Consider the following 12,245-nt stretch of genomic DNA (forward strand, 5'->3'; position numbering starts at 1 on the left):
ATATAATCTTCTATTTGATGAAGATGTGCCTGAAGGCTTTGAACATTATTGGCGATAACCTAAATAACAGCAAATTGGATGCTCAATAAGAACTACTTTGTGATGTTCCAGTGATGGCATGTCATCATCATCATTGATTTGTCGTCTGTTTTAATCTTGCAGAATAAATCCCCAAATTCCAGAACACAATCTTTGTTTGGAGTGTAGAATTTAAAAAAAAATGTTTACGTGTGCATACCAATGCGTTGATTTGGAGGTTAAATGAGTAGATAAATTGCCTTTTTTTTACGTACCTTTAAAACACGGAATAACACAACGATTTAGTGAAAAAGAGTCTCCCCACATTTGCTGAGCGAGCGGCGTCTAGAATTTCACTTCCGTTTTAGGAGACAACCATCTTTTTCCACGCAGACGTTGAGCCAGTGAGAAGTCCTGCTGTGTTGCTCCAAGCCAAGGAAGGAGGCAGAGGAGAGGAGGAGGAGGGAATGCTGCAGGATGCTTTTTTAGAATCATGGCTGTTAAATCCTCTGGCGACTCGGAGACAAACATCTAGCTTCATGTGAGACTTACAAGGAGGACGACGAGCACCATGTCCTCCGCGGTCGTCGCGGTGTGGCTCGCCACGGGTATGTAACGACGAAGCCAGCAAATATCGGACGTTTCATGCGTGTCGTCCATGACAGTTAGCTAGCGAGATAGCTCCTTAGTTAGCCTTGCGTGTTAGCCGCAGTGAAGGAGTCATGGGGAAAAAAAAAGTCAAAATAGCACTTTTCGGGTGGAGTGCCTTAAACGTTCAAGCCTTCAAAGCTGTTTTGAACGTGTGTCTTCAACGTGGAGTGTTAAGCGTTGCTCTTTGCACACGTCATTCATCTTAGTTTGCCATTCGTGTTGATGTATGCTGACGTGCCTGTTTTGATTGTGTCTCATCATTTTCATGTTAATTAATAGCATGCTTTGTTTGGATTTTTTTCAGTCTAAAATTTATTTGTAGTTCGCATAGGTTTTTTTTTAAACAGTACATTTATTAGCAATACACACTGTCAGTGAATTTGGCAGGTATTCATAAATGTGGGTACACTGTATTACCCAATTTTCAAGTAGACCAGACAAATTTCACATGACAAAAAAATCTTGACACACCACAAAACAAAAATGTCACAGTAAACGTATAGCTACAGTTAATCACTATTTGCGGGATAATGACAAGGCCTTACTGCGAAAAGCCACTCCAAAATTGCCGATACATTCCACAAGATCATGAACTTTTTTTTTCCCGAATGAAGCTCTTCAACTCACGCTTGGTATCAGATAGTGACCCAAGTACAAAAACAGCCAATTTTGGAGTTTATCAGCAAATAATGAAGGATGGGTTTTTGAAAAAAATCTGAAATGTTTTTAAACTGGCAAATTTCCCATAGCACACCTGATGATCAAACACTACATAAATAGGAAACTGGTATACAGTGACCTCATTTTGTAACTTTAACAATACGGGTTTTTTTTTTTTTAGCTAGACATCCTAAATGAATGGAGACAAACTAAACCTACAAGATTATTGTGGACACTTTCAGAAGACGTTGTCATCATACTTAAGTCGTAAACCAGACAGTGGTAAAAGTTTAGATGATATTTCTTTTAAATGTTGGACATCGATTAATATTGACAGAGACACAAAAATCAACAGAAAATAATAAGGGCGCGTGTGATTTCAAAATGGAGACTGAATGACACTCTTGATCCACTGGTGCTTTCATCCATTGATCCTCTAGTTTACATTGTGCATGGCAGCAATGCCACACACATGGCTTTGCATGAAGGAAATGTCCGCAAGGAGAGAACCGTTGGCTGGAAGCAGAGAACAGCCTTGTACAGAAATGGTGAGTGGGTGTGTGCAGTGGTGCACTTCATGTGTTGACCCGCTGTCCCCCCCCCCCCCACCCCCTCCCCTCTTCGCAGTCATAACACAATGTCATGCTCAACTGGTTCCCCCTTTAAAACTGTCATGAATGTTGTCACTTGTTTGCCTTCCCAACGCGTTGGTGTTCTTGCTCTAACAGTGCTTCACTCAGTTAAACTTGCCCCTGTAGAAACGAAGTTTTACTGCTGAAGTGACATAGAAAACCAATTCTACCATTCCGACTGCACACTGTTGGGCACTTTTCATGGCATTGTTTCATCTTACCTTTTCCAGGGAAAGATAAAGCGCTTGTAGGTTAACTGTTGTCCACTTCTACCATCAGCGTCTGCTTGCCTAGACGCTTGCGACTTTCACTTCCAGGTTGTGCGCTCACAGGCAATCAGCACAGGCACAGTGCCAAAGAGTTTTTGTCTGAACAGTAGCCGTCGTTGTTTTCCTATGCTCCTCAGCTGCACACCAAAGAAGCACATGCATTCCTCCTGACTGGAGCGCCATGCACACATGAAGCTGAAAGCTATCCCTCCCTATTTTTTTTTCCTGGTACATCAGCTAGCTCGAGGCCCATCTGCTACTTTGGGTTTCCGCATGGATTTTTCACTGGGGCCTCACACACGTGAGACTCGCGCTTGGACAAGGTTGGGCCAGGAAAGTGCAAGACCAAGTTACCTATTTCCAAAATCCCCAGAAGGCTTGGTTAGTCATTTATGGACATAAGTTTTAACTCATTCCCTGCCAGCCATTTTAGAGCATTTTAATATTTTTCAGAAAGCAGAAGTGACAAGTATACTTGTCAACAGGCAGTCAATCACGATCAATGTGACATTTTTAGACATTTATTGAAATTAATGGGTAACGGTGTGTATGTCAGCTGTGGAATGGACATTTTCTGTTCATTCCAAAACTTTTGTCTTTCGATGCATTAGTCTTGCTCTTAAAGCAGACGGCTCCATCTGCATTGGCCTGTTATGCATTAACCGGGAATGGGTGAAGTATTACGTACAGTAGGAACTGCACGTCATCTCGAGAGGGCTCGGCCAGGAGTCGGAATGCCACAACTAGGCAGATTCGACACCATTTGGGGAGACTCAAGGTAAATTACCCAGTGATAGTCCACCACACTATCTGAATGCCCAAGACTAAGCTAGTGAGAGCGTGGTAGTACCCAGTCCATATTTCCTCAAATATTGCCCCCCCTTTCTTTGATATTACATGATACTTTCTCCCGTTTGTGCTCACTTGTACATCTTGCGTCACTACAAGGTTCCACCGTGCTGAATTTTGGCTGCCAGCACTTGACTGTGAGTGCGAGCTGGAGGCCCTTCGTCCTTTTGTCTGCTAAAGAAGTGCCAAGCCCCAAAAGGGGGCATAATAGACCAGAATGTCTTTTTGTCGAGGGCACCAACCAACCACTGTGCGAGTTTTTAATTCTCGGTCGCGATTGTAATGTCACGGCGGCCTTTGTTGCTCTCGTAAGAGGATTTGTCTCGCTCAGTTCCCACTTGCCGTCCTTGGAGAGATAGAATCACCAGCCGCGACATTAGGTACACCCGTGTCGTAATAATAATACAATGATATTGACAACATCAGAGGTATTATTTTTGCAACATGATTGTGTTTTAGTTTGCAGTGATTCGTGGCCCTTGGGTTTCTTGCTCAGTTCAGATCTTTGGTGAACGTCAAAAGCAAAATAAGGGATTTTCCTCACAAATCTGGCATCATTGTTTATAAGTAACACCATGTCAAGTGTCGACTAAAGGGCCATTGATCGTAACCAGCTGTGACTGAGCCCTCGGGGACTTCAGACATATGGCTAGGTCAACGTCTGTGTCAGGTGTTTGACATGCACGTTTAGCCTTTGGACTTCTAACAGTTCCGCGTGTCATCGTGTCCCTCTTCAATAAGCCAAACTGTAACAGTGAGCCCTAATCTTTTTTTTTTTTTTTTCCTCAATCTAAATTTCCTGTTTCATGGACATGGATTAAAAGCTAAATCCTCTATTACGTTCCTCATTAGGAGCTTCAGTCTGTGCATAAGGAGAGCGGGCTGAACGGTCCCATTCATGTGTGATCGTGGCGCTTCGGTTAGCAGTGTCACTTTGATATTGATGGGTAGTGGATAAAAATATATTTAAAAATAACAGTGCCAGTGGGAAAGGAGACACACATACATTCGTAGTGTATGCGTGCTGTGCTGGTGTCCACAGGCAAACGTTTTTTTTCTCTTCCCACTCCTGCCTCCCCCCCTTCCTTGTGCACTCAATCTCCCATGGCGATGAAAGAAAGAGTGCCCACCCACCACTCGAGAGAAAAAAGGGCAAAAAGAGAGGGGGAAAAAATAATGTACGAAGATAAGGGGGAGGAGCGTGGCCTTGGAAAGAGCAAAGAGGGCCAGCTTGAAAAAAAAACCCCACAAAGCTGCCAATAACCTCTCGTATTGAATTGTGTCCGCTTTTTATGTTATGTTTGCGTTTAAAATTGAGTGTGTCAAACACAAAAACAACTCATACCCTTCGAGTTGTTTGAACAGAATTCTTATGCAATGAATTGAGTATTCTGTTTCGTGAAAAAAAAAATTCCCACAAAGTCGAGAAACGCTATGAGGGTTGAGGGTGTGATGAATGTGACACATTTTAACTTATTAGTAATATTTAACATTAAAATAGTAAAGCACTAATAAATGTTCAATATATTATATACTGTATATATTCACCCTTACTGCTGCAAGTTCTATGTAGTAGCTAGCAAGTGGCTAGTCGCAAACATTAGCATTTGAACTTTGCTGCCAGAACTGAGTTTTTGTGTGACTTTAGAGGCTTACTTCAAAGAATATTTTGGTCAGTTTGGAATAGTACGCGATTTGGGAGTACCTGTGAAATGCAAAAGTCGATTTTAAAGTAAAAAAAGGAGGAAAGGTCAGCAGTTAAAAAAAGTTTACACTTAAATGAAGATTGAATGACACGACTCTGAAAAGTACTGCTAGCACAGAGCTAATGCTAACATCATGAGAGGGGAAGTAGTTAAATCTGGGGTGGTTATCGGAATGGCAGTGGCACTATTCATCTTTAGTACAAATTAGTAGACCAAAAAGAAGATTTTACAGAACATTCAAGGGACGAGCTGAACATGTTGATGCTGTTGTGATTGTAATACTGTACATGCAAACTCTGTTTCAGTGATCACCATCTTGTCAAAGTCGCACGCGGAGCGTAACGTCTACCCGTCTGCGGGTGTGCTGTTCGTCCACGTCTTAGAACGAGAGTACTTCAAAGGGGAGTTTCCCCTCTACCCAAAATCAGGTACAACGCTGTCAAATATCGTGATTTAGTGCGCAGCCATATTTTACTGTTTGGGCAGGTTGTTGAAAGTCACGCACTCACGGAGGCAGGTGCTTTCCTGGCATCACTTCACATTCAGTGCTGTAGATCTCAATGAGCGTTATTGAGGTGGTGTTGAAGCCCCGTCAGGACATTGGAGTGGATGTAATGAACGCTACTTTGCTTTCAGGTGACGCCACCAACGACCCCATCACTTTTAACACCAACCTCATGGGGTACCCAGACCGACCCGGCTGGCTGCGCTACATCCAGCGCACTCCCAATAGTGACGGAGTTCTCTACGGTTCCCCCACCTCTGAGCATGTGGGCAAGGCCACCATCATAGAGGTGTGTCAACAGTGTAAAATGGGGAAAATAACATGTTCATATATTTCATCGAGTGGTACCTTGAATTGACTTCAAATGTATTTAAAGCAGGTGGAGGGGTAATTTTGTTGTAGTTGCTTAAAGGGGTTTCCATCATGTAATTTCTCCTATTGCGGGCTGGCTCATGGTAAATCTTATATATGAGGTATATAGTAAAATACATTTTAGAATAAATCATATGTTATTGTGATCTACCTTTATGATACAAAAATGTAAAAACCTTGGCAGTTGAAGAAAATAACCCCTCCTGACCACAATATGAGAAATTGTCATGTTATTGAACTCTGTTGATTTTCTTTAATTAGCAGCACGGTACATTGTTATAGTTTCAGTTTCCAGGCTTAATTCCATTCTGTTATTTATGCTTTTTTTTTTTTTTTAAATAAGCTACTGTCGAAATTCTTTTCCCGAAAGGATGAGCGGTCCCAGCGTGTGCCTCCAATGCAGCGTGCCGGCTCGCTGTGCCGGCCTCCGCAGCTCAGCCCGCGCCAGAGAGTTGCCGTATAAGCCGCACTCATGATCTGATCTTAAAGCCTTACCCCCTTGTGTGTTGCAGATTACCGCCTATAACCGACGCACTTTCGAGACAGCACGGAACAACTTGGTCATAAATGTCATGGCCACCGAGGGTATGCACCAGTGTGAGAGCTTAGCGCCCGCACACACCCGAACAGCAGATCCGCGATTAAATCCTGAGGGCTAAATCACTTCTGGAATGGTGTAATGGGCTCCTCTAAAGAAAAAAATATATAGAATTAGGTTATCTTATGTAAATGTTTTAAATAATGAAGTCTTTTCAGCTGGGCAAGATCTACTTTGACAGAGAGCCAATTTAGTGCATCATTTCATGTACCAAACACATTAGTTGTGTCGACTGTCGTTCCATAAACTACAGTTAGATGACATGACACCCTGTGTCATTGACCACTCAAATCCAAGAATTATCATCGCTCTTCCTATACTGTACTGTATAGTGATGTCATCAACCATCTGGACCAAAGGGAATCGGACAGCAGCGTACGACGAGACCTCCTCGTCAGGATCAATGATGTTAGCCAAACCAGCACAGCTTTATGGATTAACATCTGCCCTCATTCCCTTCGCTGCTCTCTTCATCCCACCGTAGAGTTCCCGCTGCCCTACCAGGCAGAGTTTTACATCAAAAACATGAACGTTGAGGAGATGCTGGCCAGCGAGGTGCTGGGAGATTTTCTGGGAGCCGTGAAGAACGTGTGGCAGCCCGAGCGCCTCAATGCCATCAACATCACCTCGGCGTTAGACCGCGGAGGACGTGTACCACTGCCTATTAATAACCTGAAGGAAGGGTAAGGATGTAGGAAGAAAGAACATTGACAAAAATAAAGTCCATGTGAGCTTGACATCAAAAAAATCATACATCCAATATTAGAAGGATGTAATGTTTTTTTAATGTTTTTTTTTTTTTTTTTTTTTTTTCTTCCTGTAGCGTGTACGTGATGGTGGGCGCTGATGTCCCCTTCTCGTCGTGCCTGCGCGAGGTGGAGAGCCCCCACAACCAACTGCGCTGTAGTCAGGAGATGGAGCCCGTCATCAGCTGTGACAAGAAGTTCCGAGCGCAGTTTCACATCGACTGGTGTAAAATCTCTCTGGTAAGGTGACAGATTCGTTCACTCAAAATCAAACTTTTCAAAACATGACAGACTACATAATGTCCTGACTGTAACCACCGTCATCAGTGGACGTTGCTAAAAGTAAGCGGACTATTTTGACACGGGGTAGAAATTACAGCGCGGTACTTTTTTCAAATAGAGGGAGTGCAAGTATAAAAAAGTTATCAGAAAAATAGTCCAGCCATTAAATATTCTATTTGTACTTCTTCCCACCCCTCCACGTCACGTGTCGTCATGCCACTTTTTCGACTGGCCCCAACCTCAGGTCCGTGTCTTTAATTGGTCATATGTAGGGATGCACTTTAAAAAAAAAATGAGATGACATAATTTATTCCAAACTGTTTAGCGGACCCTCACTCAAGGACCCCAGTTCAAAAAGCCCTGAAGCTCATCTTTTTTGCTTTTCCACTGACACGCTTATTTTTATGCTGTAGGTTGACATCAACAAAGTAATCCCGGTATACGTCAAGCGTCCTGAGCTGGGTCCTGGGGTGTTGCCTGAATTCGGGGATTACAACCCCCCGTCAGAGTCTCTGAAGAGCCGGGACTACTTCACGGACTTCATCGTGACGCTGGCTGTTCCTTCGGCGGTGGCGCTCGCTCTCCTCTCCATGCTAGGCTATACCATGTGCTGCCGAAGGGAAGGGGTGTACGTATGCTTGCTCTTGCAATACAGTGAACTGAGCCTAATCGGGAAAATCTGGAAGGGATTGAGCCGCTAAAAAGGCATTATAATTGCTTATGGATGGCTCAAAGGACTATATTTGTCTCAATGAAATTCCCCCGCTCACTTCAACATTGTTCTTTGATACCACAAGATGGTGCCAAAGTGCCCTTTTTTTGTCTGAATGCTATTCTTCAACATGCTTGAGCAAAGTTCTTTGGCACCAAGATGCCACACGATAGCAGCAAAGCAATGTTTTATTGATACCAAGATGCCACAAGGTGGCGCTGAAGTACCGCTTTTACATTTTGGCCTCTGCTCAAGACCAAATTGGGAATTTTTCGCTCATTTTCACAAAATCCCGAACTGTGAGTATTTGCTGGTTGATTGCAGTTGTTAGTGAAGACTTTTTGAATGGTGATGAGTGCAGGGACGTTAGCAGCACACTAGCACTAATCTGGACCAAAACGGCAGCTTTTCATCACCGTCCATCTGTTGCCACAGCAACGACCTCTCATCCACTGTAAGCCATGTCACCTTTTCCAGGCTTGAGAGCCTCCGTCCCATTGTCACCTCACCAATGTGTCCGTTTGAGTGCAGTTGTGTCCGTTTGGACTGCCGGTGGTATTTAATTCATTCCATCTTTGTTTTGATTCTAGGAAAAAAAGAAACATGCAAACATCAGCGTAAGTGTTTTGCCTCTCCGATGTTTCTTTCCCTCCCTTTCTCTCTGTCCTCCATGTTGATTTTCCATCACCGTTGTTGTATTCATCAGTGTGTCAGGGTCCATTCATCCATGAGGGCTGCTCCAAAATGTAGGCACGATATTAGATGACCTCAATGTGTAATGGCACCTTTGATGCGTTTCGCCGCTATTCATGGAGGACAGCCACCGTGCCCTGTTTTAGTAATTGCCCGTATATCCCAAAAGATGGCGGTAAAGCTCTAATTTTGTCTAAATTAAGATCCTCGCCCCACACCGAGTTTCTCAGCACCAGTTTTACCCTGCAAGATCCATTTACGTACATGTAGATCTCACTTACAAAATTTACAATCCCGCAAGATCCGTTTACGTACACGTAGATCTCACTTACAAAATTTACAGTCCCGTATAGTTCGGTCACTTCACTTGAAACGGTGACTCGGTTCACAACAAAGTGAAACATTTAGTGGTTTGATTGATTCAAAATATTGCATAAAAAAAGAATCATAATGACATCAACCCTTTAACTGTCAAGATAGCAAAATTGCAACATTTCGCGTATGCCTTTATCTTCTAATATATGTATATGTATATATATATATATATATATATATATATATATATACACACATATATACTGTATATATGTATATATTTTTTTTTTTATGAATATAGGCCTGATACAAAAGCTAGACAACAATAACGGACTGTAATGTGTTGAATTTTGGCCCGTCTAGCATCCAGCTGGTCCACCACAGCTCCATCCAGAAATCCACCAAAGAGATGCGCAACATGTCAAAGAACCGGGAAATCTCCTGGCCGCTCTCCACACTGCCCGTCTTCAACCCGGTCAGCGGCGAGGTGGTGCCGCCCATCCATCCCGACACCTACGAGACCACCAGCATGCCTCTCATGCAGACGCAGACGTGAGTCCAGGAAACCTCATCTTGTTTTTTGTTTTCTTTTCAACATACAAGCACAGCTTAAGAGCTTCGAGCTGTCCCGTGATTTGTCCATAATGGGCTTGGCGCAGAGAACTATGCGATTACATGCGTTTGGCATGCCATTTGAGGCTTATTCCCACTCACCAAATGTCTTTGACTGCAGGAACCTACAAAACCAGATTACCATACCACAACAACAATCAGGTTTGTTTGCATTACCTTTGTTTCGGATCATGAGCATGCCTAGGCAGGCGGCAGTGTTACATGACTAAAGCCACCACTTGCTTCTTTAAAACATTTTTGAAACATAGATGTCGGTTGAGTACTTTCCAAATGTTCCATTTATGGCGATCATTCTCAAACCTTCATCCGTTGAAGAAAACGGTACATTTAAATTTTGGTCATGATGGTGGTGGTATTAAGGCAAGAAAAAAAAAATTTGAGCAGCCCTGGAATCAGACAACTGTAGTGTAAGAGCGCCCCCTGCAGTGTGCATGGTCCACTAACGCCCTTTTCTTTTTCACTGCTAACAAAGGAGATAGCTATGTCATGTCGACATTTCGAAGGTTGGAGGTAGGCAAATGTTATCAACCAAAGTGGACTCTTGGACTTGGAGTCCAAATGATTCATAATTCATGAATGTTCTTGTAACTTTGGACTTATGGTACAAAATGAATGAAATTAACCATCTTTTCTCTCAATCTTTGCAGGTAAATGGTATTCCTGAGGAGAGGAAGGTGGCTGAAGCACTCAATTTGTGATCTGACTGAAGGTCAACAAACAAAAGTCAAAAAAGTGTCATCGATGGGCTCGACTACTTTCTTCACTTTGCGTGTGCGCGAAAAGCATGGAGTATCAAATGTACACTTAAATTTTAAATAATTCAATACTGTACACATAACACATTTCAGAGCGACAGCAGGTGACACAGTACAGTAGCTTTTAGCACGGGACTACTCACAAAAAAACAAAAGGGGGAGGTAGTCTGAGTTTTGACCAAAAGAGCGACTTGTTCTGAAACAAACGCACCTTTTGTTGTTGTTAGTGTTCTTAATAAATGTACCACCCATCTCCTTTTGCAATGTCAAGTTTTTAAAGTTTTCCTTTTACAAACAGTGAGAGAAGGGGAGAAAAAAAACATGTTTTTTTTTCGGGGACGTAGTGAGGGTAGGGGGCCCGCTGGAGACTTTTGTCTTTGAGAGCCAAATCCGGTGCCCCGGGGCTCGCAACGTCCAATTATTGAGGATGAATGGACAAGGAGCGGCGTTTGCTGGCAGGCCTCTGCTGGCTGAGGGGAATCGCCAGGGATTCGTTTACCTGAGATCTAGGGTTCAAATCTTGCATGGACAAATGTATACGTGTACAATGCACCACACTAACCAATTAATGCTGTGCTGCGCTGTGTGTGTCACTAACCCTGACCAAATAACCTGATCATAAATGCCTTAATTCCGAACTACCATTCTTTCCTGCGTGTCACCTAACCGACTTTCTTCGGACACAGCAATAACTATTGGCCGTTTTTTTGCATGCACATAAATGTGTTTATATTGTTATTTTGAGTTGAGTATATCTTGGAGGTTAAAAACAAGGAATGCCAGAATCCCTCACTAATTAGAGCAGCTCGTACTCGTGTTTGGTTCTAATGGGATCCGAAAATAATTAGTATTGCAAAGTATGGCAGTCAGAAGAACTCAAACCAGGATTGTTCCGGTCCCAGGACAGACCGTACATGATTAGGACTAAAACGCAGGTTGCAAAACGAAGGTCCCGGGTTCATCCATTTTCCGATCCGCTTTATCCTCACAAGAGGGGGCGGGGTGCAAGAGCCTGTCCCCGACCGAAAAACGATCCGAGCTCACACTCACACCTTGGGAGGATTTAAAGTGTTCCATGAACCTGCCATGCATGTTTTTGGAATGTGGAAGGAAACCCACGCAGGCCTGGAGAAAACATGCAAACTCCACACAGGGAGGCCGGAACTGGAATCGAGCCCTACACCGTGAAGTCAACGTGCTAACCCCTCAACCAACGGGCCGCCCTAACCAAGTTGAGTGACAGCAAATGTGCAGAGAGGGATTTTTAATGCTTCTCTCAAGAGGATATATAGAATACAGATTCATCGGGGTTCTTGCAGTTAGCAGGAAATCTAACTGAATTGAACTGAAGAATTTCACGAACTTGCAAGACATGGACAAATATGTTGATGTAAGGCAAACTTGGAGGTGCTCTTTCGTTCATGGGCACAGTAATTAAAGTTATTTGAAGTTAAAGACACATAGTTAAAAGGAGTACAAAACGTAATTTTTCTGTCACTAACTGTGCGCATGGGCGGTAAGCCGTTGGAAGGGTTTTTGTTGCTTTGTAAGGGGAATCGTAATCATTAAAAAGGGCAGCTATTAGCCGAGGTTGACAGGTATGCAAAAGGAATTGACTTTCCCAGTTGCAACTCGTCCAGATGATCATAACACAACAACAAAGACCAACATGGTGAGACAGCATCTGATAAAGGTACCCAGGGAGTTCTATTTTTTTCGGTGGGACTGTACTTGGAAAGTTGAGAGCCACTTCAGTCGAAGGTTTGTCATTCCGATTGGTCACCAGTAGACGGCGCCCTTACGTTTCGTAAGGCCTTGTCAACACCGTCGACGACGGGGGCGAGCCTCT

General features: G+C 43.3%; 2 protein-coding genes across 7 annotated transcripts in view; one reads left to right on the forward strand and one right to left on the reverse strand.

Moving 5' to 3' along the window:
• ppp1r9a (protein phosphatase 1, regulatory subunit 9A) overlaps window positions 1–2,838 on the reverse strand; it is a 36,847-nt gene extending 34,009 nt beyond the window's left edge. The window contains exon 1 of one of the 2 annotated variants that reach the window (XM_019868843.1): window positions 2,183–2,838. The gene's annotated coding sequence lies outside the window, so the exon portion shown is untranslated. Of the gene's footprint in view, window positions 1–293; window positions 419–2,182 lie in introns of those variants that run through there. The other variant, XM_019868841.1, reaches the window with a different exon arrangement.
• On the forward strand, window positions 395–10,654 carry sgce (sarcoglycan, epsilon). Of its 5 annotated transcripts, XM_019868858.1 has the most exons (13): window positions 439–626; window positions 1,770–1,877; window positions 5,091–5,213; window positions 5,422–5,579; window positions 6,175–6,247; window positions 6,745–6,943; window positions 7,084–7,246; window positions 7,702–7,916; window positions 8,591–8,617; window positions 9,372–9,560; window positions 9,742–9,782; window positions 10,114–10,151; window positions 10,289–10,654. In XM_019868858.1, exons 1-13 carry the CDS (start codon window positions 590–592, stop codon window positions 10,337–10,339), a joined length of 1,422 nt encoding a protein of 473 aa, XP_019724417.1. In that variant the 5' UTR covers window positions 439–589; the 3' UTR covers window positions 10,340–10,654. The 5 variants fall into 5 exon arrangements, with proteins under 5 accessions (XP_019724419.1, XP_019724418.1, XP_019724420.1 ...); XM_019868860.1 differs by lacking the exon at window positions 10,114–10,151 and having other exon boundaries at window positions 395–626; XM_019868859.1 differs by lacking the exon at window positions 8,591–8,617 and having other exon boundaries at window positions 395–626.
• The last annotated feature ends 1,591 nt before the right edge of the window (window positions 10,655–12,245 follow it).

This window comes from Hippocampus comes, unplaced genomic scaffold (genome assembly GCF_001891065.2).
Source record: "Hippocampus comes isolate QL1 unplaced genomic scaffold, H_comes_QL1_v1.1 scaffold401, whole genome shotgun sequence".
In the NCBI taxonomy this organism is placed as follows: domain Eukaryota; kingdom Metazoa; phylum Chordata; class Actinopteri; order Syngnathiformes; family Syngnathidae; genus Hippocampus; species Hippocampus comes.